Source organism: Opisthocomus hoazin, chromosome 3 (genome assembly GCF_030867145.1).
Source record: "Opisthocomus hoazin isolate bOpiHoa1 chromosome 3, bOpiHoa1.hap1, whole genome shotgun sequence".
Lineage (NCBI taxonomy): Eukaryota > Metazoa > Chordata > Aves > Opisthocomiformes > Opisthocomidae > Opisthocomus > Opisthocomus hoazin.
In genome coordinates, this window is record NC_134416.1 from 65,339,581 (window position 1) to 65,366,358 (window position 26,778).

The following is a 26,778-nucleotide window of genomic DNA, read 5'->3' on the forward strand; positions in this document are numbered from 1 at the left end:
GAAATTCAGATAATTTTCTCTCTTGAGTAATGAAATATGTTCCCTCCAGTTCATTCAGGGCTAAAGCCTGACATTCACTCTAATAGCTACTTGTCATTTCTGAAGGCTAGTACGGGGTCAGGTGTTTGAGGTGAGATAGTGGAGCCATTCTCCATATGTATATCCTCTGGCACCTAGGTAACATGGAAGGGAGAACTGTTGAATTAAAACTTAGAGAAGAAATAGACCAAATGTTAGAGTGTGGGAGAAAAATAGAGGAATAAATGCTCTGGCCCTCTATGAAAGCACTTTATCAATTAGCTGTCTGGGAGAAACACCAAGAGCTTCTGGCAGACAGAAAGCTGGCTGTTCAAGAAGTTGATATGAGAAATGCTAAAGGGAAGAATGGGATGGGAAAGGGGTGAAGAAAGTGCATATTATTACCCATATTGTTAAGGGTAAACTGAAGTCCGTTTTAATTGACTTTGTACAGAAACAAGAAGAGTGGTACAGAAATAAATATCTGACAACGAGAAGGAGGTGGACAAGGAATCAAAGAGTATGGACATAGTTTCTCTCTTCAGCCTGATTATATCTGGGGTAAAAGAGTATCAGTGCAGCAGGATGGATGCACATTAGGAGGAAGCAAGAGGGATTGTTCAGATTTTTGCACCAAAGCAAATTACTCACTAATAACACTACCAACCTCATATTTCAGCGGCTGGGAGATGTGCACTTCTCAGACATTTCACAGGTCTTTCAGAACCTGTCACTCCTGGGAGTTTGGGAGCGAGGCTTTCAGTTCCAGCTATCCAGATGACACTGGAGCATATGTACTTCTGAGAAGACAGACTGGAAATAAGGTCTCTGAAGGACGACTCCACTGGTCCTTGGAGGGAGATCAAGAAGAAATGGTTGAGCTAGGATATGAAATAGCTGGGTTATGCTGTGGAGATATACACTAAGCTCCCTTTTTTAATTCAATTGTTGTGGAAAAACTGAATCCCAGATATCTCAAATACAGATCAAAATTTAAAGAACATTTTTTTGACTTTCATTTGTTTGCACCATATAGTTTCTTTGTTACTTCCCTGTCTATATAGTCCACACCTCTCAGAAGTGAGGAAAGTGTGACAGGAAGTTAGTATTTGTGAAACCATCTGTGTGAATTATACTTGTGTGATGACTGTTGTGGAAGATCCCTGAGAGAAACCAGGGTGTTACCAGTATGCCATTAAGTCAGAAAAACAGTGTGAAGTTGTGAGAGTCAAACATAATTTATAAAGCTTCTATTTAACAGAATTATATTGATGATTTTTTCTGAGGTGAAAAATAGTTATGAGAAATCAAATACAATCATATAACTAAGACAATGTGTATCATAATATGTATAGGAGGGGTGCTAATAAACATAAAGATATTTGTGTTCACATACAGAGATCAGACCCATTGGGGCCCACTGCCATACAAAAAACAGGAAAATGTTGGACTAGACCTATAGAATTAGTAATCAAAGTAATATTTAAGTCTTCCTTTACTAGCCCTCAGCACTTGACTCTGCATGTGTTATTTTTTCCAATCTTGTGTGTATCTGTCCTCTCTGTTGAAGTGTAGAAAGTAAGTATAAAACATAAATAACAAAAATTCATGATGAAAGTTAAAGACCTGATTGTCTAGCCTACTGTTTGTAACACTGGTAAAGAAATGTTATGTGAGGGTATTTTTTTTTTCTTAATGACAACATTTTCCCTTGAAGCTACTCTGATTTTTGTCTGTGTTGTTGGAGGAATGTATACCATTTTGATGTGGAAATGGGAAGAGGCTTTGTCCCTTGTGCAAAAACTATAAAAGGAACCAGACAGGTAAAAACATCATGTTATGGTGTGCCAGGGAGGGCAGACAGGTTTGTCACTGTAATTTACATTATCTTAATAAAGGGAGAGGAAATGTAGTAAGTCTTATGAGTAGTAAGTTTTATTTAAGGTTTTGATTTGCTTATAGTAAAGGAGGCTTTGCAACATAAATAAAGAACAATTTATTATGAAAATTGGCAGCAGGCTATCTAATTTTTACTTCCTCATAGAAGGAAATTTGAAATTCAAATCACTCGCTGATGAAGGTTATTAAAAATGCATTACAGTTGAAAATGTAGCTGTATGTGATTGTCACGATAGATATTCAAAATTAATTTATCCCCAATGACAATTAAGCTAAAAGAATTTTCAAATTATCAGCTAACAAATTTCAGTTAATTTTGGAAGCAAATAAAGTGAAAACATTTCAAAATGTTCGTAAAAAAATCAAAAATCACTGTTTTAAAAATATCTCTCCTAAAAGAAGGGTTACATTCCTGTTCATAATCTTTCCTTTTCTTCTTTTTCAAATTACAGCACTCTTTTGTGTTTTTTTAGCATCAGTTCTTTCTATTGCATTTTTTCTCTCACATTTTTCATCTAATGAATTCTGGACCACTTTAAGTGTACTTGTATACACATATTTACAGGCATGTGCTGAATTTAGGTTAATTTAAACTCATAAATATTCTTTCTATATCTTTTTTTTCATCTAGTTGATTTTTTTTCTTATGAGCGTCAAGAATCTCATAGGTAATACGGTGCTGTTAATACCTCTTTCGGAATATCTGAAATGCCTTTGATATATGTTTATATTTAAGAACAGCATCATAATGACAGTTTTGGTATTGTTGGATTGGGATGAGGATTATTTTTAAGGACATTAAGGCATATTTACATTATTTAAAAATAAATGACAGTAAAGTTTTCTGAATAATACTGGTTTTGTGGTGGGTTTGTGCTTATTGTGTTAATCCTTTTTAAAAGCACAACAAAAAAAATTAGGCTAGTGGATATCTTTGTGGTTGTGCTTGTATACGTACGTGCAAGGGCTTGTACCACTTGCTGTTGTCCAGAACCAGCTATGGGGCAGAGCTTGTGCGTGGCTTCCTTACCTTTGGGATCAAGTGAGAAGAGTCAGGGGCGGGGAGGACAAAGATGATGATGTTGCTTCTCCTTTTCTGCCTAATGTCATTTCTCTTTTTCTGAATATAGCTCTTGATAGTTCAGTGGATATCCAGCGTCTGAGAGGTCCTTAAAGCCAGCATCATGAGCTACCTCTCAACTGTGGTTTTTATTCCCCCTGTTAGTGGTACAATGGAAGTAAACCAGCCTTGCTCACCTAATTTTGACCCAAGGCTTTTTCCCTATGGTTTCAAGATCTGGCTAAAGGGAGCTACTGCCTAAGCTGAAGGCTTTCACGGTTTGAAAGGGGTAGGAAGGGGAGTGAAGCTTAGGGCTTAGCCACTGGCCTGGTGTACAGCACAGATATAGCCAAAATAATTAATGTGCATTAAAAGCCTATGGTTACTTGTATCCTCTAATACTCCTGACCCAGTCTGGCAATGCGGTGAGAGATTTTGTAGTTAGGGTTATACCTAGCAGTTTAGCAAGAAGAATTATATACCCATCACTTAACTGCTTTCAGCAAAGTTGTATCTTGTAAGCATGTCTTTGCTTGTAGTTTGTTTTCAAAGGTAGACAGTGTTAATAAACATTTACTTTTAGTTGAGCTTATCTAACAGGAGAAGTTTGGGAATTATTAAAGGTAGCTGATTTAAGTAAACCAAGAGGAAAATTTAAAGGAAGTTTTGGAAAAGTACATTCTCCTTTTCTTTTTACTCAAAGACGAATGACATAGTCTTTTTAATTAACCAATGCCTTTGGGCCAAAACTAGAAAAGGTCTGGCCATAATCATGTACTATGAGAATGTTAAAAGTGAGAACTCTTAAAAATAGAAACAGTTTCTAACTGTCCAGTATATTTTAGTGGCCTCATAAGGCTATTAAAACTCATGTAATGATCTAATTCATTTACATGTTCATTGTGAAGTATTGTCTTATTACTCTAGTTGGATAATTAAACTACAGTAATGAAATGCCCTATTTTGTTTCTCAGGCATAAACATAGTGCTACTGTTTGCACGCCTAGTAACTGTCGCAGGAAGTTTGAAATTGAAAGTGTCTTCCCTTTTTACTGTAGCTGATATTTGGAAAGATAATCGGAAAACCTATTTTACTTCGGTTGTGAATCATATACCCTCTTCGCATTCTCTCTAGCCTGATGTTATTTTTCAGGTGTGAACCTGGGTTTCAAGTTAGATTGTTCTTTTAGTGTTCAGGCATTAGTTAACTTAAATTTTGTCAACACTGCCTTTTACAGAAGGATGGGGTTTTTCTGCCTTTTTTTAATGCTACACTAACACAGTAATCTGATATTCAGCCCATAAAAATGAAAGGTCAGGTTGGAAAACGTATTTCAAAGGTTCTTTAGAATGGTAAGGAAATGGGATTGGGAAGAACTGAGATTTCTATATTACAAATGACTGTCTATAAAAATACTCTTTCAAATATGAAGGGATTTCTTTTTCAGAATTTATTTGAGAATCCTAGTTAAAATGTTTGTTAAGGGAAGAGGTCAGATTTTAACTATTGCTCTAAAACATCAGGCTGCCAGCCAAACCCAAAATAATCCCAGTAGGCTGTTTGATTTTATGGATTAGGCAACAGTTCAATCCTGGCAGCATTACAGCAGTGCAGTTTGAGAGAAAGTAACGTAACGTGGCTTGGCAAAGCCACTACTTCTTTACCCATTAAAGGCAGCTGGTATGACTTAATATGCTTTTTCTGCCTTGCTAGGTTTGATTTACAGACACATTTATAGAAACAATATAGCATTTAAAGTGCCATAACAAAAGCTAATCAAGAAAGTTTTGTTTCTGTCCTTAACTTTTTTAGATTTCTTTGAGGCAAAGAGCTTGTAAGTGCTTACGTGGTAAGAGGGCAGTTAGAATACACCATGAATCTAAGTACCCAGGTGGTAGTCCAGATGAAAGTCAGCAATACTGATACTTAGCAATGCTTAGCAATAGTGAAGACTTGGAGAAAAGAGGGAGTTGAGATAAAGAGTCAGATTTTCTCTTTCTTTTACATTTATTTAGATTTTGAGATATGAAAAGATATTTTATTTTATATTCAGTGTAAATTTACATAATGTCATCTACATGCTTAAAAAATTCTGAAAAATTTAAACTTTTTTGTGCTTTTTAAATTTCAGTTTTATCTGGAGTGCAAGAAGAAATCAGTCCGTATCCCACTGCTATCAGACCTATGCATATTTCTTCCCATCAAACTTCACTTTCTTGCCCTGACATTATTGGCTTATACTTAGCCTGATTTTAATACATACGTGAATTCTGTCCCATTTCGTTTGTTTGTTTTTATTATCAACTTTTTCAGTGAACAGATAAAATTCTTACTTTCCATTTAGTGCTTACAGGAATGAACATTTACTCGGTAGCAGTTTCTTAAGCACTTGTTCCTCTGAAAAAGCAGCTGGAGACCTGCCCCAGAGGCATAATGTGGAGGTTGATATGCCAATCCTTGGCAAAATTCCTGGAGAGTGTTGTTACCATAACAACTCATCTCCTTCCAAGGATAAATCTGGATGCAGAGATGGAGAAAACTCTTCTGTTTGTGAATTGGTTTTGCTTTTATGTGATGCATTCTTTCACTTTTCTGATCTTTGGATTTCTCTTCTCCCTTCTTATACTACTCTTGTAATACTGTAAGTTTTGCTATTCTTTCAAGAAATAAGTTTTTCAATTTTTTCTGCCTCTTAATACTTTTTTTACCTTGTCTTGTTTCTCAGCCTCTTGTATCCCCTAGCCCTATTGTTGACTGTCATGTGCTGTTCTTGTGCAGAATATGTTGAAGTCAGAAAAAATTGTTTCATCACAAATACCATGAATGCCCTTCTGGTTAGAGGTAGTCCTCTAGTGTCTGGGCATCACTCACTGGAGTACCTGCTCCATGCCACTGTATTGGCTTTTGCTCTATTACGTTACCGTTTGCTTGGTATTACACAACAGATGGTAGTATGTGGGCCATTATTAAGAAATAAGAGGATGAACAATTACATTTTGTAGCGCTCTGTTCTGCTTCTATTTTTGCTAGATAGAAATTAAATGACAGGAACGTAGTGCACAATGCAAAACAGAAATCCATTTATGCAAATTCAGACCTTTCCTCTGCCCAAACAATTTCCAGGACTCTGCACCGTGGAAATAACACTCAGTAGGTGGAATCGCAGAATCATTTCCCTCCTATTTTCATATGGGAGACACATGTTTGAGATTTTATGCATGATTTTTGTGGTTTCCATCTTTTTTGGACCTCCTTTCCTATTTACTGTGGAATTACATGTTTTGTAGTGATGTAAATGTAGTATGTGATTTGGAAATAATATTTCTACAATTGTGGAACAGTTATTCAATCTGTGTAAATGTACTATTTGAGTACCAAAGCCCTAGATGTGTCATATCCATGTAGTCTTTCCATGTCCGTGTAATACAGAAGTGGATAATGCAGATCCTAGATGTTCAGCTCCCTGAGAATAACAGATTTTTACTACAATAAGCAAACAATAAATATCCAATGTGGGTCACTGATGGATTAAAGAGAAAGTATGTTGAAATGTTCCTAAAATCCTTCCTCTTTGAAGAGAACTAAATGTAGTTCCAAAGAAAGTAATCAGAAAAATGTCAAATTAAGTTATCATTAAGAAGCAACAAATTACAGTTAATCTGAGCCTTTATTTAAATTAAGCATATTTTGTAATATAATATCCTCTCACATATAAGAATATAATGAAGATCCTGAAAAGAAATGAAAAAAACAACAAAAATCCCAAACATTTGAATGGGTAGGTATCCGATTTAAGTTGCATCAGCAGTGACTGTTTTGTCATATCAAATATTTTGCTAACATAATAAAATTGTGCTCTTGTAATTATTTCCTGTACTTTACTTGGGTAGCAAAAGCACTTTCAGAAAGACTGTAGGTTTCTATAACATGGGTCACCGACTCCCAGACGGAAAAAATGTGGGTGTTTTCCTCATGTAAAAAGAAGCTCTTGGCATGGATGAGTTGTTATAGCCAGTGCTCAGGCTGGGAGAGTGGGAGAGTTCTGAAATGTCATGTCAAGACAGGTAAGGGCTAAAGTGCTTTCAGAGAGACCAGAAGTTTGTTACTAGCAACCTATTATTATCTGATCTCTTCTGACTAGCCAGCAGTAACTGTCTACTTCAGTGAAAGGATCTACTGTTCAAAGTGTCCGTATAACAGTCCTGAATAATTTCCTTGATCAACAGCCTATGCCTGTGTATATTGCTTGGATTTAGGGTATTGCTACCTGCTACTACAGACTATCTTATATTAGTAATTTTCCTGCACTTGAATTATTTGCTAGGAATCCACAGCATGACTTTACTGAAGCCAGACGGCAGTTATGTTAGCTAGGGAGAAGTGGGTTAGACTTCTGAAATCTATCAGGATGATTTTCAGTTCTTTTCCAAGTCTGTTGGTGCAGAAATGCACAAAACTTAGTACAGAGTAGTCCTTTATTTCCGCTTGTAACTCAGTCCCCTGGCAGCAGGCAATGCTTGGGCATTCTGGTAGAGAGTAGTGAATGGAAATGATGTGGTATTAGCGTCAAATGTAGGGTCTTCATGTGGAAAGGTGACTTCAAGTTCCTGTGAACTTTTCAGAGTACAAATGATTATCTTAAGACACAGGACAGGGAAAATCTTCAGGGAAATTAAGGGTTTTTTTTAATTTTTTTTTTCTAAGATGAGATGCTATACTAACACAAAACACATGTAAGTTTTTGGTCCATCTGCAGACCAAGATAAAGAAAAACAATGAGGATGAGCAGGGAAGCAATATTTGGATGATTCTTAAGTGCTCTAGATATATGAACAATGGTGACAGAAGACTAACTATAGGCTCTTTTGCATTCTAGTTCAGTGCTTGATGTTCCTCTGTAAAAATGTTTTGCATTTTGATGAATGATCTGAGACACACCCAAAAATATTTTGTGCAGATCAACTGCATTTCATTTCCTGAGGCTACACTGATGATTAGCTGTGCTGATGTGGAATCGTTGAGGTGATCCAAATCCCTGACCATGAGAGGAAGCAAGTTACAGAAAGCAACGCTGATGGGTAGCCTTGAAACCCTGGTGCAAGCCTAACCTAGCTTAATTTTTCAGGAGTGAGATGCTGCCTTTACGAGTCCTAGAAATTCTCCTAGCTTGTAGCCCTTCAGACTTGTGTCCGTTCATCAAATATTAACCAGAAGTAAAAGAGCTGAATGTCTCTGATATACCTGTGTCAAAAACCCCGCAAGAAAGAAAAAAACTTTTATATATGAAATAAAGTGGAGTAACAAATGCTTGGCAAAGAAAAGATTGTTGCATGTTAATTAAGTAACTAGTCCACATCTTTTCTTCAATCAGTGTTCATTGTCATTCTAGAAACAAGAAAAATGCTTTTAGAGACTGATACAGGAAAAGATCAAGAAACCAAGTAGAAAATCAAGCAAGGAAATGTATGTGTGGGCTGCGCAGGGGTGGACATATGAGGCATGAATTATTGATGAGAAGTAGAAATGAGAAATGGGCCAGGTGCTAAGAGTCCCTAACTTGTACCACACTGAGCACCATATGGAGTGCTGCACTAAATGATAGCACCAATGTCTAGTATAGAAGAGAAAGTCGAAGTTAAAATACTAATGTTAGTGAGAAGTTGTAAACTACATAATCATAGCTTAATACAAAAGGATCTACTTAGCCTACTAGAACAAGTCATAAAGGATAAGGGTAGGCAAGAAATCTGTTTACAAGATTACTCACTGAACTGGATATTTTAGGGATTTTATTTGCTGATGAGGTTCATTTTGTTGTAAGCATACAAATGGGAGGAAATATGAAAACTGATTTTCAAAGTTTTAGGTGGTTTAGTTTGGTTTTAATATTGCTAAAGTTTTAGGCAAAGTATAAACCCACAATGGGAATATTTCCATCTTTTTATTGTGGAAAGTCTAGGTAAGACTCTTACATGTGTAACAGCACATTAAATTTTCCCTTTTTTCTTCTTACTGGTACAAGATTGCCAATGGTCTAGATAGTTTCAGAATACTATATCTTGTGAAGCACAGCAGTGTTTTCAATGAACTAGATTGTATTCTGCCAACAAGCCTGTTATGATACCACAAGGCGCAAATTTTGGTATAACGTTGCTTGCTTACAAAGTAGATTTGTCCAATGCAGTACTCATAAGAAAAGGGCTTTTTCTTTTTGATAAATTTTCAATTTAATTAGTCTTTTAAAAACTTCTTAACGTTCACAAGGAGATGGTTTACATTATTTCAAAAAAAGTTATGATTTTTTTAGATTATTTTTTGTCTTTTCAGTATGTTTGGTAGTTTTTTTTCCCCTTTAAAAAGATTTGTTTATTTATTTGTGTTGCGGCCACTCTATTGCCCCTCTCCCCGCTGGGATGGGTAGGAGAATGGGAAGAAAAAGGCAAAACTCATGGGTTGGGCTAAGGGCAGTTGAACAGAACAGCAAAGGAAGCGAACAGTAAAAACATCAATACTGACAGGAAGAATATACAAAAATAACAGAATATGCAGAGTGACTCTCTCTCACCACCTGATGCCCAGCGCACTCCCTAGCTGTGACTAAGCTCCCCCCGGCCAGCTCCCACACACAGAACTGAGCATGACATCACATGGTATTGAATACCCCGTCTGTTTGCCCAGTTTAGGTCAGCCATCCTGGCTGTCCCCTCCTGGCTTCTTGTGAAAATTAACCCTATCCCAGACAAACCCAGGACAATTTGCTATTTTTTCATAAGTATAGATAAAAATTTAAACCACACTTTTAAAAATCACTGAGATAAAGCAATCTGGTTGCCAAGGCAAAGTTCATTTTTCCTTCATACAAAATAATATAAACTTTTAGGTGTTTGTTTTTTAATTGCAAATGTTCAGTGAGTAGAGAAATGACTCATGCTGCATTGGCATTAAACCCAGAATTTGGAATTTGATTAACTACAATTTTCTCTAGCAGTGGGAAGATAGACTTTCACAGTATTATTACTCTTGCCTCTATCTTTCTGCTCTGATTCTGGAGGAAAACATACAGTACAATTTCAATAGAAAAACATGGAAGCAAAAAATTACAGATACAATAGAATTACTGAGGGGCTTATTTGATAATATGGCCTCTCATTGTTAGCATCAACTTGGGTTTCAGAGATATTAACTGGTGGGCTTTTGTTAATGTCAACCTGTTGACTTGCCCAACAAATAAAACTAGAACTGGTTCTTCAACTTGTATGTAATTTAGTGTACATGAGCCAGCAATGTATTCTTGCTCCAAAGAAAGCTAATGGTATCACAGGCTGTGTTAGGAGGAGCATTGCAAGCAGGTCAAGGGAGGTGATCCTTCCCCTCTACTCAGCCCTGGTACAGCCACGCCTCAACTGCTGTGTCCAATTCTGGGCTCCCAGTACAGGATAGACATGGACATACTGAAGAGAGTTCAGTGGAAGGTCACAAAGATGATGAGGGGACTAGGGGATCTCTCCTATGAGGAAAGGTTGAGAGAGCTGGGACTGTTTAGCCTGGAGATGAGAAGGCTCATTCATTATATACTCATCAGTGAGTGTATTCTCTACACCTGAAGGGTTTAGAGAAGTGTCGCGTAAAAGGGGGGGGGTAAGGGGAGTCTGATAAGCGACAAAAGGAGAGCCCTCCTGTTGAGTCACGAGGTTCAGAGAAGACCCCCTTGCTTTCTAAACTCTCTCTCAGAGGAGAGTCTAGGTGCAGCTGGATCAACTCCTAGTCCCCAGACTTGGTCAACAGTTTATGTCTGAAGGGTTAAATGTGTAGCCACTTCTCAGATTCAGCTTGCCTGCCAGAGCCCTTCCAAGGGCTTTCACTGAAACAGTTTTGCAAAGTTGAAACAATAGGTAATTTATTCAAGCGACAGTTATCACAGATTCGGAATTGCCGTTGATAAATGCACTGTCTACAAAAGTTGAGCTCAAAGTAATAGTTTAGCGCTTTAATTAACAATGTGTTCCTGGGGATACGTCTGACAAAGTCAGAGGCGGGACTGTTACCAAAAAGGCCTCCCTGCTTGGGGGGGGAAGAGAGGTTCAGGGCCGTCAACCCATGCATCAGGTGAAGTTCTCGCTTGGCTCCTCCTCCCAAAGAGAGTTTTCACGTGCCAGTTTTTATATGTTTGGAAATCTTTTTGCGAGGTGGGACTAAGTCAATTATTGTGTATCGATTGGCTCTTGGCATGGAATGTCGTGTCGTCAGAAGAGGGACTCAGCAGTGTGACACGCCTTCGGAGCGGGCATCTTGGTATGTGCATCCGGGGACCATCTGTGCTTTATCCAAAGCAATCTCTGAAGCAATCTCTGGCTTCGCAGCCTCCGTGGTGCCCCACAGATCACTGGGTTTACAGTGATGGGCTATCCCCCCTTACTTTTGTCTGATAAGATAAGCACCAGTTAATTACTTCCTTTGTTATCTCTTCGGCTCTTGACACCTCAGTCCGAGTTTGTGAGTTTGTGAGTTTGTCTTGCATTTGACAAGTCCAGCAAGGCCACTGATTACAAGAAGACAGAGCCAGGCTTTTCAGTGGTGCCCACTGACAGGACCAGAGGGAACAGGCAAACACTGGAACACAGGAGGGTCCTTCTGAACATCAGAAAACACTTCTTCACTGTGAAAATGACTTGACACTGGCATGGGTTGCCCAGAGAGACTGTGGAGTCACCCACCTTGGATGTATTCCAAAGCCATCCACCCATGGTCCTGGGCAATGGGTTCTAGGTGACCCGACTTGAGCAGGGGGGGTTTGATCAAATGACCTCCAGAGATCCCTTCCAACCTCAGCCGTTCTGTGATGCTGTGAAATTTGCTGCTTTCTCAGATACAGAGATGGGACTGAGTGCTAAAGCTCAGTTATTTTTTTTTTCTCTTCTCTTTTCTTTTTTTTTTTTTAGTTTTCCCAGTAAAATTAGTTATTTTTCCTAGCTAGCATCTGTATAAATTGCCTTTTTTTCCAGGAAACCTTCAGTTCTTGTAAAACAAAGCATTTCAAGGTGAAGGAGATGATCTTTTTTAAATTATCTTATTTTTCTTTTTTTTTGTACCCATCTTAAACCATTAGAGCATTTGACAAAAAAAGAGATATTTCACAACAACTCATGATAGTTTGAAATATGTCCATTTTTGTGGAAAGAGATATGCAAGAGGAATGTGACTGCTGTCTGAAATTATGACTGGCTCAAAAAACCTTGCTTTAAAAACAGAAAGTAAAAGTCAGAGAGTTTGGAAGAGTCAATTCATGAAACTCTGCCTGTCACATTGGAGTTATAAGGAGTTCTGTGCTGTCTAGGGAGGCAGTATGATTCCAAAGACAAAGGAAAGTTGAAATGTGTTTAAAACAAAACTCTTTTTCCCCTGCATAGAGACTGTTTTTCTTCACTTGCCATGCATTTTGTTCAACCAAATCGCTCATATGAGTAACAAAATGCAACATGTCAGAATTTGGTGGTGTTTTCATTGTCTCTTTCAGACATTAAATTCCTACCAGCAAATAAAATAAAATTCTATTGTGCGTTCATTTTGTGTTGACAGCTTTCCCAGGTGTGTGAATAATCTTGAGTAAAAAAAAAAAATCTTCTGTTAATATGTTAAATAAAACAGGCTTAATGTATTGATCAACAAGAGACCCAAAAAATCATCTTTATAGATGGCTAGGTATGCATCCCCAGTTGTCTGTAGTTATGTTTCGAACAAAAATTACTGTGAAAGTTATGCAGCTTTGATGCCAGGAGTGCAGGTTTTTTGGATTTATTATCAAGCTTGCCAACATTGCAGGATCTTTCAGTAATCTGTAACACTTTAATGTTAAAGAAAAGAATAGATCTTTACTGTCTGAGATAGACTGGAAGAAGGCTTAATATGCCCTGTTGTCACTATTCAGAGCACTTCTGTTTCCTTTCCTGGTATTCCAGAAAGAGAAATTTCCCCTTTTTAACATAATAAGGCTTAATGGTTTTTTTTCTGTGTGGTGTGCACAGTCACACATGCACACACACATAAAAATATCACTTTGTTTCATTTGCTTGTGTTAGAATCAGTGGGGTTTTTTCTTCCTATTATTGTTTTCCCTTTCGTACTCCACTGTCAATTATCTTTTTGAACCTTTGAGAGGAAAGTTAAGTGCATCTTTAAATTATTTTAAAAATGCGAATTCTCTTTTAAGAATAACATGTACTTATTTGTGTACCAAGTATTTTAAAATACTTTGCTCTTATGTACTCTTCTTATTTAGCAAGACTAGATCCATATCTTCCTTGTCTCCTACTTTGGGGCCTTCTGGGTTGTCAGAACTTGGTAATGACTTCTGGATTTGGTATTTTTCCCTGTCCTGGTTTCAGCTGAAGGGAGCATAGCCAGACAGTTAGCCCAAGTTGGCCAATGGAAATATACCATACCACAGATATCATACTCAGTTTATAAATGGGGGTTGGCCAGGGAGCAGGACTCTTTCTTTCTCTTTTCTGTGGGTTCAGATAATTTCTGGTCTGGGAGCTTGAACTTTTCAAGGAGTTCAGTCTTTTTTGTGAGTTTTGTGAAATCCGCGAGTTCTGTGTTCCATGATCACTGTTTAGGGACTGGCTGCGAATCAATCATTTGTGATGAGAAAAATTGTATTGTATATAGTTTGCTCTGCATATTCATTATGATTGTTATTATTATCATTAGTAGTAGTAGTACTATTTCCTTTGTTGTCTTATTAAACTGTCTGTCTTAACCCATGAGTTTTACCCTTTATCCATTTGTTCTCCCCATCCCGCTGGAGGGGGAGGGGTGAGCGAGTGGCTGTCGAGTGCTTAACTGCCAGCTGCTGGGTTTATCTGCAACATTGCCTCAGGCTTTGAATTCTGATCTACTCTCTCCTCTGCCTGCTAATGCTTTGTTTTCCCTTTTACGGGATTTCCTTGAGATTACTTCTTTAGCTAAGCCATAGGACCCCTCTCACATACTAGATCATTTACCATGCATAGTACAGCTATTCCTTTAAAGACACAGTGGTGTCTGTGATGTTCAGCCCCCTTTTTTCCCCCCATGCAAAAAATAGAGAAATAAATGGATTCTTGCAAAGCCCTGAAAATACATGACTGAAAATAAAATTGTCAGGGACTAGGAACCCAATGGCAAGGCAAATGTTGCACCTGTGTCCAAAAAAAAAGCCAAAAGATGAACCTGGGGAACTACAGGTCTGGCAGGCTCACTTCAGCCCATGGGAAGAACCATGCAGTGAGTCCTGTTAAAACATATTTCCAGGCATGTGAAGGTGAAGATAGTGATTGGAAAGAGGCAGCATGGATTTACCAAGGGTAAATCATTCCTGACCAATCTGATAGCCGTCCATGATTTGGGATGAGGAGAGAGCCGTAGATGTTTTTGGGTATTCAGTTTTAGCAAGGTTTTGACATTGTGTCCCACAATATTCTTGTATCGAAGTTGGGACTTTATCATCTAGGTGGGTGGATGTCCAGGTGATGAAAAGCTGGTCGCCTGGTCAGACCCAGAAAGTCATGGTTAACAGGTCATACTCTACCTGAAGGTCGGTAGCAAGCGTAGAACTGGTGGGGTCTGTACTGGGACTGCTCTTGGATAATGTTGTTATCAGGGACCTGGAGGAGGTAATGGAGCATGCACTTGCCAACTGTGCAGATAGCAAACTGAGAATGTCTGCTTTCAGTAGTCAGGTTACCTTCCACAGACCTGAATGGGCTGGATGAATGGGTTGACAGGGATCTTGTGAAACTGTAGAAGGGTGAGTGCCAGGTGCTAACCCTGGGATAGAGAAGCCCCTGCGATGGCACATGCTTGGGATGGACAGGCTGGGAATATCTCTGTGGAAAGGGCCCTGGGGCTTGGTGCCTTAGCCAGCAGAGATGGCCAACAGCTCCATGGGCTGTATGAACAGGACCATGGTCAGTCAATACAACAAGTGATTATCGCCCTCTGATCAGCACTTATTAGACTATATCTAGAGTACCGCATCCAGTTTTGGTGCACTTGTTACAGCAAAGATATTGACAAAGTGGAGTGAGTTTTGCTGAAGGCTGTCAGGACAGACTCCAAAGCAGTCTTCAATTCTGGTTTCAGGTTTGTCATCAGCACCTACACATTCCACTTCATGCTTTGTCTCAGTTTCTTTCCTTGGCTTCTTGATAGCTCTCACTGCTCATCTGCTCTGAATCTTTTTTGGAATGTCTTTGCCCCAACAAATTCCATCTTTTTAGTACACAATATAAAATCTTTGTCTCTTAAAAAACATTCTTTCCAATTTATGAAGAGGAACACTAGAACTGTGCACAGGGAGCATAAGAATTACAAAGCAAAAAAAAACAACCCATCCACATTCAGTCTCTGTTTTCCCAAGTCATAAATGGCCAAAGTCATGTGGATGATGTTTTAAGAAATTAATTGTGCCGAAGGCAGATGTCTTGTTTGGAAAAGCTAACTATAAACAGCTAAAGTTTGCCAGGAGTTGCAAGAAACACAGAAAAATATTTTGTGATACAAAGTGTTAAGCAGTTTGATATAGGTTATGCTATCAACTCTGGTTGTAATAACATTTTTATAGAATCATAGAATGCTGTGGGTTGGAAAGGACCTTTAGAGGTTATCTAGCCGAACCCCCCTGCAGTGAGCACGGATATCTTCAACTAGACCAGGTTGCTCAGAGCCCAGTCCAACCTGGCCTTGAAAGTTGCTAGGGATGGGGCCCCCAACTACTACCTCTCTGGGCTTTTTTCTTCCATTTGTGTTAATTGTATTTATCTACTTACATCAAAGGAAATGGAAATAGATTGAATTGCTTAAGCTGTAAATTTTCGACAAAAGTATTTTTTGGTTGATAAGCTTTTCTAATTTTTTGAAAATAAAACAAAAATCTGAGTTCTTATGAGGATGACAATTGCACTTTAAAGACAGTTGAGGATCTGTCCTTACAAATATAGTGATACTCATTGGCATAATAACTGAGTTACTTCCCTTAGCTAAGAAGACACTGCTGTTGCTGCATTAGGTTATGTATTCAATGCAGATTCGGAAAATGGTCAAAGTTGTATGAATATAGAAATTGAAAAATATCTTGTAGAATAATCTCAAGACTGTTGTGATGTCATTGTAATAACCACGTTTACATGTAGAGCTTTATTGGAGAAATAGACCATTCACTTTTTGATACATTACATTTTATGGAAGGTTTTGTAACTTTAGACTCTGTCTATTTATGTGCTTTTGTCAGTTTAAAAACTTATAAGTGTAAATAACCTTAGGGAGAAAACAGCAGACTGTAGTAAAAATTGAGTAATTATGGTTAATATTTTTATTTGTACTATTTATACACAGGCCTAAAATACTTTTCTTCATTTTAAGGTAACTGAGCTGCACAATATTAAAAACATAACTAGATTGCCTCGAGAGACAAAGAAGCATGCAGTGGCAATTATCTTTCATGATGAGACGTCAAAGACATTTGCGTGTGAGTCAGGTAAGCAATTGGTACTGCATCTCTAGCTTCCAGAAATCAAGTTATGCACCAAAGCCTTGCTCAGAATTAAAACACCAGGTAGAAATCCTTAGCTGAAAGGATTTTGTGGTAAACAAGAACTTTGGAGTTTGGGGGTTAGTTTTTTGGGATTTTTGGTAGGGGTTTTTTAAATATATTTTGGGAGGTGTTGGGAATGTTACAGAATCTTTCTTCTATTACTTATCTTTGACTGCACACACATGGTTGAAGGACTGGAGATTTTTAGCTAAACTTGTAAAACTGAGTAAAAAACACCTATGAGATGTTATTAAGTCAATATGTGAAACATTCTTCTTTTTACAAAGTTTTGCTACAGGCACTTACTAAACTAATAATGGTCGTGCCATTGCAAATAAGAGGTAAATACCAGCTAAAACGTCAGAATAATGTAAAGCCGGATGTCAAGCAGTCTTTGATTTGAACAGCTACATAGTGTAATGAATGAGCTGAGAACAGACTTGGGCATCATGGTACAGAATGACAGGTAGTTAGTTACCTGTGAGACACTGAACTCTGTGCAGCTGAAATGCACTGTTTTCTTGTTTGAAAATGCAATTGTACATGTGTGTGTCCTAGGGTATATTTTACCTGAAAAAAAATGTTTTTTAAAAATAATGAGAAATTTTTTAATTGTGAAGTTTCTGTTTGTTTAGTGACATATATGAAACTATGTATTTTCAATTTATATCTTAATATTATCATCTATATGTTGCATGATGTACAATCTAAGTTAAATACAGTGAAATAAAATTTAAGGAACCTGTGGAGGAGGTAGGTTAAAAGTGTGTAAGGTCATGAATTATGGATCAAGTATTGCAAACTTTAGTATGTACATCCTACCAAGAAAGACAGATTGACAGATTTTTGTTTAATTATTAATTTTAATCTAAAAACTCATATAACAAATCTGTGGCTTTCTAGGATTAATATAACAGATTATTAGCTAAGTAGTTCATATTCAAAATTTTAATTTCTAATGTGTAGAATTAATAATGACTCTATAGTGTGACTAATAATCTAATAAAAACATTTTAATTATATTTTGACAGCACTGAAATCAGTTCTACAGAAACTTTTACATTTGCCTACACACGCATTCCCCTTGTTCTCTAATTAAAAGATCTTATTCCTTCCCTAGAATTACTATAGTGCAGGTGTATTTGAAAAGAGTGACAGCAAATCATAACTTCAGGATTCTTTCACCAAAAAAGGGGCAAACCTAAGAAAGCTCAGTATGTCTGGCCCTCTCATCCCCTTCTTCCGTAACAAACACAATGCAACTCCTCAACCTTGAACCGAGTTGTTCAAGATACAAGACGCAAGTACCATAAGGTGCTACCAAGGTGCTAGTATGAGATGCCCTACCTTAAGGCTACGCTCTATGTAAAGGTGAGTTTTGAGTGGATGGAGCATTGGGTGAAGTGATAAACCAGTGGAGAGCTTATAGGCAGAAATCAAAGGACAGACCAACACAGGTGATACTGTCGTAGGTGCCTTCTTGTCCTGGGTTCAGCCAGGACAGGGTTAATTTTTCATCAGAAGCCAGGAGGAATCACAGCCGGTTGTGCTGACCTAACCTGGCTAAACAGAGCAGGATATTCCATACCATGTGCCGTCATGCTGGGTTCTGACTGGGGGGAGCTGGGCGGCGAGAAGGCAGTCGTGGCTCGGGAGCGCATGGCGGCGGCGGGCAGTGAGAGTTGCTCTCTGCGTTCTGCTGTTTGTTTTGTTTTATATATTCTCCTTATATTTATCGTTGTTATTACTGTTCCCTTTGCTGTTCTGTTAAACTGCCCTTATCCCGACCCACCAGTTTTTCCCTTTTTCTTTCCATTCTCCTCCGCACCCCAGCGGGGGGAGGGGTGGCAGAGCGGCCTCGTGGCCCTTTTGTTGTCGGTCACAGCCAAACTATAACACTTCTGTAGACCTTCTCATCAACAAGAAAAGGCAGATGAAGAATTCTTAAGGCAAGTGGAAAAACCCTCACAGTCCCAGGCGCTGGTAGTCTTGGATGACTTTAATCACAACAATATCTACGGGAAGGCCAATATGGCTGAATACAAGCAATCCTGATTTCTGGAACAGATCAAAGACAATTTCTTGATATAGATGATCAAGGATGTTATAAGGGAAGATGCTCTTTTGAGGGAGGTGCTTGGCAGGATCATGTGGATAATTGCCTTGGAGGGCAAAGGGGCCCAGGAGAGCTAGCTAATCTTCAAGGACAACATACTCTGAGCACAAGAACTGTCCTTCCTGTGTTTTCAGAAGGTGAACATTGCAAAAGACCGGTATGAATGTGGAGCTCCTGACTCGGCTCAACCACAAAAAGGGAACCACACAGAAGCAGGGACAGACTACCTGGGATGGATACAGAGGCACTGTTCATGTATAGAGGAGTGCAACCAGGAAAGCTCCAGCTCAGCTGGAGCGGAAAGTAGCTAGGGAGGTGAAGGACAGAAAAGATTTCTTACAGTACATCAACAGCAAAAGGAAGGCTAAATGAGTTTGTGCCCACTGCTAGGTAGGGCAGTGGACCTAGTGACAAGGTGCAAGAGAAAGTCTGAGGTACTCAATGCCTTTTTTTATACCTTGGTTTTCACTTGCAAGGCTTGTCCTCAGGCCTCCCAGGTCCCTGACCCTCTTAGCAGTCAGTGGGAGTGAAGTAGTACCCGCAGCAGAGCAAGGCAGAGTCAGGCATCACTTAAATGGCTTGGATATCATACACAAGTCTGTGGAACCAGATCATCAAAAATGACAAGAAGGACGATCCAGGTAACTATAGACCAGTCAGCCTCACCTCAGTCACTGAGAACGTTGTTGGAGCAAATCGTGTGTAAACACATGAAGGACGACAAGGTGAATGGGAGTAGCTAAAACGTTTTCCATATGCAAATCATGCTTTCTGTGATGAGGTGTATGGCACAGTGGGCAATGGAAAGACAGTGGCTGTTATATACCTTGATTTTAATGGTCTTTGAGAGCCTCCCATGGCCTCCTCCGTAGCCCCAAATTGGTGGGACATGGGATGGATAATGGCACTCTAAAGTGGATAGAAAATAGGCTAGGCTTAAAGAGTTGCAATTAATGATGCAAAACCAGGCTTGTGGCCAGTAGGTAGTGAGTCCCTCAGGGATCGATACTGGGATTAGTACTGTTCAATGTCTTCATTGACAACGTGAATGAAGAGATGGAGAGTGCTCTCAGCAAGTTTGCAGGTGACTCAGACTGGGGTGACCCAAACTGGGAAGGCAATTCCAATAAAATAACTTCTGTCAGAGGGATATCAGCTGCTGTCGGAGGGGCCTGGACAGGCTGGAGAAATGGGCTGGCAGAAACTTTCTGAAGTTCGGCGAGAACAAATGAAAGGTCTTGCCCTGGGGTTGCAGTAATCCTAGGCAACAAGGCAGGTTAGGGCCCAACTGTCTGGGAAGCAGCTCTGCAGATAAGGCCCTGGGGTCCTAGTGGACAACAAGCTGAACATATCATGGACTACATTAGTAAAAGTGTTGACAGCAGGTACAGGGAAGTGATCCCTCCCTTGTATTCAGCACTTACAAGACCATGTCTGGAGTCCCACATCCAGTTTTGTCCTTTCAATATAAGAATATTGACATACAGGAGTGAAGCCGGTGGTGGACCACCAAGGGTCAGGGTCAGGAGCATATGATGTATGAAGAGAGACTGAGAGCTGGGCCTGTTCAGCCAGGAGAAGAAACAACTTCAGAGGATCTTACTGCTCCCTGCAACTACCAGATCTAAGAATACAGAGAAGATGGAGCTATAAAAGTTTCAGGTATCTTGCTGTTTCTGAAAGACTACAAATCTTAGCTGTGGGTATAGTGGAGTTTCAATCAGCTTGCCTTTCTCCTTCACTCTATCTAAACAGCATAAACTGCATCATCTCCATCAGCTGAGATAAATACACTGCTTTGTTTCATTAAAATCTGACTCACTGGAACTCCAAATCTTTCGTATGTTCTGAACTAGGAAGATAAGGTTTAAAAAAATTTTCTTTTGCAGCTCGTTTCCATAACTGAGTTTTGTCTTCCCACAAGGAAATATTACTGTTTTTACTGCCACTGAAATGTGCCAAGTACTTTGTTTTCCTTTATGAAACTTCTCAAAGTTTAGGGAATATTTAGAGAACTGCTTGTTATTTAAAATGTTTTCTTCTCAGATCTCTAAAAAACTGTTTAATGGCAGTGGTTTCTATGGGACAATGCCTAAACTTTTAATAGCTTCATGATGTGTAGTGGTGTATACACAATGGATTTTATTTTAGCAAATCAGGCCACTTCTTTAGTTAACACAATAATACCTTTACTCTACTAGTACATTTTCTTTCCAATTACTTCAGTGGGAAAGAACCACTCGAGTGGTTTTGACACAGTGAAAAATCTTGTTCTAGAATCATAGCTGCTTGACCTTCTAGAACTATTTAGGAGCCCAAAGTTTTGTAATATGAACACTTTTCCACCAAGGAGCCTCTAAATATACAAAAGGAGATACTTTGTTTCCTACCATCTTGACCTGCAGGGGCGGCTGGAAGGACAGATGCTGAACCCATTGCAAAAGGTCGGCTGAGTACAGAGTCAATAATTTCTTGGAAAGGAGGAGGAAATAATGCTCAAAGCTAAGCTAGTTTTATATGGGGACTGAACAATGTGAGGTAGGGGATTTGTCAGAGTTTTACCAGTAAATGTTTTAAAATAACTGTATCATTTTTATCTTGATAGTATGAGCTGATATCTTTTTCTCTGTGAAGTCTGAAAGTTTGTATGATGAGAAGTAGCACATTTTTCTGGTATTTAGCTTTCGTAATCGTGGAATTAAGCACAATAAAATGCTATTCTGTTTTAAAATAGGTCTCTAAAGATATAGAACACTTTGGTTCTCAGAAAGCCTGAGAGCTGTGATACCAGCCTGCTGGGTGTGCTGGCTGGGAGCCGATGTTTTTTTCCGAAGCTCCTGCGGCTTCTAGGCCCTCAGCTGGCTTGTTGTCTACAAGGCAGCTACTGGAAGTCTGAGCCCTGGATGGGCTGTAGCCCCCATATTTCCATTGGAATTTCAGCAAGCTACTCATCCAAGGAGCATCTAATTTTTGGTAATCTTTATTTACTAATTAAAACATTCTATAGAAAAACAAACAAAAATCCTCCATATGCTTTTGTTATTTTCCAGCTGTTCCCACCACTACCACCAGCGCTCCCAATGTCTACAACTGTAGAAATTTGTGCAATTCTGAAGCTCTGTTGAAATATTTTGAAGAGCAAACCAGTCACAGATACTATGGTTCCCTGATTAAAAGCATGGGATAACAAGTCTTTAAAGAAGCATTATCCCTCTTCATAGAGAAAAGGAGGCTGCTTGTGATGGTTGTATCTCTTTCTATATCTGCTCTAGTGGGCAGAGACTTGCGACTTTGGTGATTAACAAGCAACATTGTTAAATTGTCTCAGTTACCATCTGTTGACAGATGTATAAGCAGATTAAATGGAAGGACAGAATACTGTGAAGAAAAATAAAATAGTTTTGAGGAACTGAGCATATTTACTCCAGCATAGTAAAGGCTAAAAAGATATTACTGTTGTCTTTTAAGAACACCAAGGAGAAAAAAGGAAAGCATTTAAGATACGAAGTGACCTTATCACAAGAACAAATATAGAATATGTGTCCAGTATCAGTCTAAGTTGCTATGGCCATTCAAATAGCAGGAGCAACATAAACTGAAAATTTAGAGGAAAATTTCTAGGAGTTAAAGCAGTGAGGTTCAACACAAATCGTTCCCCATTCCCACGTGTTTTTTTCCTGCACTCCACAGTGTATTATCAAGCAAATGGAAGAATTCTTTTGGCTCTGGATGCTAGCTGCTGGGTTTGAGGTGCTGTCTTTTGCTTATAGCTTTTAAAAAATGTTGTTGGGATGGGTTTTGTTTGTTTGTTTATTTTGTTATTAAGGGGGCTTTTTTCAGATAAGTGTGCTGTTAGTTTTTGTGTACATATAGCGATGCTCAGACACATGTGTCTGTTGAGAAGATCTTCTTGCAAGCCCAATGTCCATAATGTGGCAGTAACGAAGTGTCTGCACTGAGACAAGCATTCTGAAATGTCCTATAAACTCTCTTGTAAGTTGTAGATATGATAAAGTCTGCAATGGTGGCTATGCAGGACAAGCAAGAAAATGAAACTGGCAGACATGAATATTGATTTTGGTGCTATTATGAAAGTTGATAGCATGGTGAGCATTGTGCCTGAGTAATAGCTAGCTTTCAAGGAATTTAGGGTCTGGGTTGCACTAGGTCAGTGACAGACCATATGGGAGAATGATTTTTCCTTTTGTGATGCCAGCAAAATATTAAATGATAGATGTCCCTGGCACTCTTAGGCTCAGTGGACCCACCAGCACAAGTTTGTGTAAAATTTATTTTGATATCTAAATGATAGAATGTGAGGAAAATTGATGAACCTGTAAACCTATTGATAAAATCAAACTGGGGAGGTTGCCAATAATATGGATTCAAAGACAAGAGAGACAAATTAACACTGAAATGTGATTTCAGTGATTAGAGTATAGAATAAGATGTAACATGAGAAAAAGAAAAGGGGCAAAATTACAGAGCAGTCTTAAAGCTACAACTGTGAAAAAAATACAGACATCCCCCGAATGCTGATACTCGTCTGGCTTCTTTTCAGTACAATGCCCCATTCTGTATAGGAGATGAATTGAAGGGGGTTATTTATTTCCAGACACGCATGAACTGCAGTTCTAGAGTCATTGCAATCAAGAAACGTCTTCATTAATTTTGAGAGGTTGTACTTTGGCATTCTCTTAAAACTTCCACTATTCAAGTCTTGGGGAAACTACAATGGGGGCATTGCAAAAAGTCAATCAGCTACCCTGTTTGAAACTTCTGTTTTAGGGATTTATCCAGAATTATTTTATATTGATATAACATAACTGGTATGAGTATTCTTATGTTTTTTTTGGCTTAATCCACCATTTTAATTTCTTGAATGTCTTGCTGCTTGATAAAACTCTTTTATACATCTATAACATAAACAGTCTTTTTCTTCTATATTCGTGTGCTTTCAACTTTTTCTGAGTGCAGCCAAACTGTGATAAGGAAGCCTTGTTATAAGTCTGAAAAAAAAAGGTTTATTTTGTTGAAAATGAAAGACTTGGTGTCAAGTGGCCATGTGTTCAGCAACATGGTTTTTTTAGTTCAGTAGATTTTTTTCCTTTGAAGCCTCTTTTCACCATTTGTTGTTGTTGCTTTCTTTTCTTTTAAAAAATTACATTGCTGCTATCATTTAAAAAGGCACAAATTCAGTTCATTTTTGTACTGAGAAAGCTTTTGGGCTATTGCCAGATTACTACTGATTGTGAGCTGGGTTTTTTCTCCTTGATAGTTTTCACAAGCAAAAATATTCTGTGCTTGAAGAGTTTGGGAGATGTCAGTGGAATATTAGCTGTAATTCATATCACTATATCCTTTGACAGATAAGAAGCCTGGAGGTTTTGGATTAAAATTACAGTGAAACATTGAGACTTTGGGATGAAGCATCAGTGATAATACCTGCTGTTATTGCTAACAACACAAATGGCTACATAAGCTTTAACAACAACCAGATTAAAGTTCCGATGTTCAGTGTTAGTTTTGTGAGTTTGAAGCTCCAGGAAGATGAAGGTGGAGGAAGTGAAGAACAACTTCCCAAACACAGTTTTAGTGCTGGAAAAAGGAATAAGAAGTTCATATTTTGCATGCAGAAAAATAATCCTATGTAGTTGAAAATATTCTGAAAGATGGTATATTTCTCTGTTAAAGTGGCAGGGATTGTTATATGAAAATTTAGGACCCTATGTTTTCTACTTTCTGTTTGTGACTATTACTTTTTATATACTGAAGGGGCCTTACTTACTTCTCTGTAAAGCGTAAGGTTCGTTGGAGGTCAGATGCATGTAGTCACTTCCACACATGCCACATAATATTTTGAGATCCAAAAAAAGGTGAAAAGACAAGCATTGCATGAAGTTCGATATGTTGGTCTGGATTCTTACATTCTCTCTTTTTGATCATAGTATTTGAAACACTACCCACTTTCAGGGCAAAGTTCAGTCTGAATCATGGCTATAAATGTTATATTTCAAGATTAACATTTAGGATGTATATTCTTTTGTTCTGGACAAATAGTTCCCTTTTCATTAATAATGACTTTTGTTGACTAATTTTTTCATGTTTGCCTTAAAATATGCATCTTTATTCTGACATTAGTGTTTATAAATTAGAAATATTTGGATTTTTGCTCTCTTTTCTCGTAGTTGGTTGCATTTTCTGTTGGTCCTCATTTTTCTCTGGATGTCTGTCTGAACTACATTGTTACAAATCTCTGACACACATTGTTAATATGTATAACAAGTAAATGGAAGGAATGCAGAAAATACCACCCCATCTTCAGGACATAGTCATTGATGGAACAAATACTATACTATTAATCTCCATCCTTTTCAGTCACTTTCAAGTTATTAATTGCATGCAAACTTAGTTCTAAAATTAATTAGCATTTAAAAGAAAACATTTTGGGAAGGCAAATTCATATGGCTTTTTAGTAGAATTGCCAGCTGCTAAATTGGAAAACAGTAGACACACAAAATGGTCATCATCCCTTCAGCACTTGTCCCAGGCAGGGCCCTGAGCTGAGAATGCTGCTGTATTCTCAGTTTGTAGGGCAAATGGGGGACAGCAAGGAAACAAGGTTAACTTCGAGCCTAGCAGGAGCATGCACTGTGATGAAATGAGTAGAAAAGCTGCAACATTTCTAAATGCAGAAACTGAAAAAGGGAAACCTAAAAAAAACTAAATTTAAGGCTTTGAGGGTCAAAACATTTGGAGGCTGAAAATTTTTCTTTCTTTCCCTGAAGTTTCGCTACACAGTTGTGTATATTGCAGGTATGACAAATGTTCAGTTGCCCTTGCTGTTCACGTACTGTAAAGTTGTCTGGACACTCTTTACTAATGTTCAAGATAGTGTATCTAGATAAGTAGAGAAGTTCTGTATTATTCTTTCTTCCTGGACAAATATAATGAAACGCAGACACTGTATGTGCTTTCCTTATCACAGTTATACTCAAAGGAATTGCAATTTATATGAAGTATAAATTGTTTCCGTAGGAACAAAAGTCAAAGAAGATAGCTAAGATAATAGTGAATCATCCATTTTAGAGTGTGTGTAGGACTCCTCAAGAGTAAAAGAGTAGAAAAAAATCTTGCTCCTTGCAGAAGCTGAGCAACAGCAGAATACAATCAGAAGGCGGCAAGCAGATTTCAGCATCATCTGGTAGACGGTGCAAGGTCAGCTGAATTTCGATTGTAGAGAGACTAGGAGAAATACATGAACCTCAAAGCCTCTGCCCTAGAAGTTCAGCATACAGTTATCTTTCCCAGTAAGAACAGAGTGGAGGTAGGTTAGTGATGGTGAAGTCCAGGATGTCAGCATACGGAGGTATGGAGTTACTTGCTGGACTTTAATAGAAAGTTTCGTAATTGCTCACTTGTTGTTTGGGTTATTTTTTCACAAGCCACTAAACATCTGATGAACCTTGCCATATTTGCAGCCTCCTTATTTTGTATCGGAACAAGGTCTGTATTAGTGTGATGGCAAAGATGATAAAAATGCAGTCTAAAAAATGGTCTAACATTTGGCTTACAAGAAAAAAAAATTCTTTTAGTTTCTGACTCTTTACCTTAAATTGAAATCTAAAATTATTAGTACTTTGTGCATCTGTATAAAACAAGATTTCTTCCTGACACCATTTTCAGATTCTTAGTGGATTTGATAAAGGTACTGTGTCATAAATAACTGCTAGTCCTATAGAACAAAGATATGGAGATACTGTTCTATTTTTTGTAGAATTCACAGAATCACAGAATCACAGAATAGTAGGGGTTGGAAGGGACCTCTGTGGGTCATCTAGTCCAACCCCCCCGCCAAAGCAGGGTCACCTACAGCAGGCTGCACAGGACCTTGTCCAGGCGGGTCTTGAATATCTCCAGAGAAGGAGACTCCACAACCTCCCTGGGCAGCCTGTTCCAGTGCTCCGTCACCCTCAGAGAGAAGAAGTTCCTCCTCATGTTCAGACGGAACTTCCTGTGCCTCAGTTTGTGCCCATTACCCCTTGTCCTGTCACTGGGCACCACTGAAAAGAGCTTGGCCCCATCCTCCTGACACCCACCCTTCAGATATT

At 38.5% G+C, this 26,778-nt stretch overlaps 1 protein-coding gene across 2 annotated transcripts in view; it reads left to right on the plus strand.

Moving 5' to 3' along the window:
- The window catches only part of DOK6 (docking protein 6), a 269,778-nt gene that overhangs the window by 113,948 nt on the left and 129,052 nt on the right, over positions 1-26,778 (plus strand). For both annotated transcript variants that reach the window (XM_075416542.1, XM_075416543.1), the window contains exon 3: positions 16,380-16,494. In XM_075416542.1, coding sequence (XP_075272657.1) covers positions 16,380-16,494 — 115 coding nt within the window. The remainder of the gene's footprint in view (positions 1-16,379; positions 16,495-26,778) is intronic.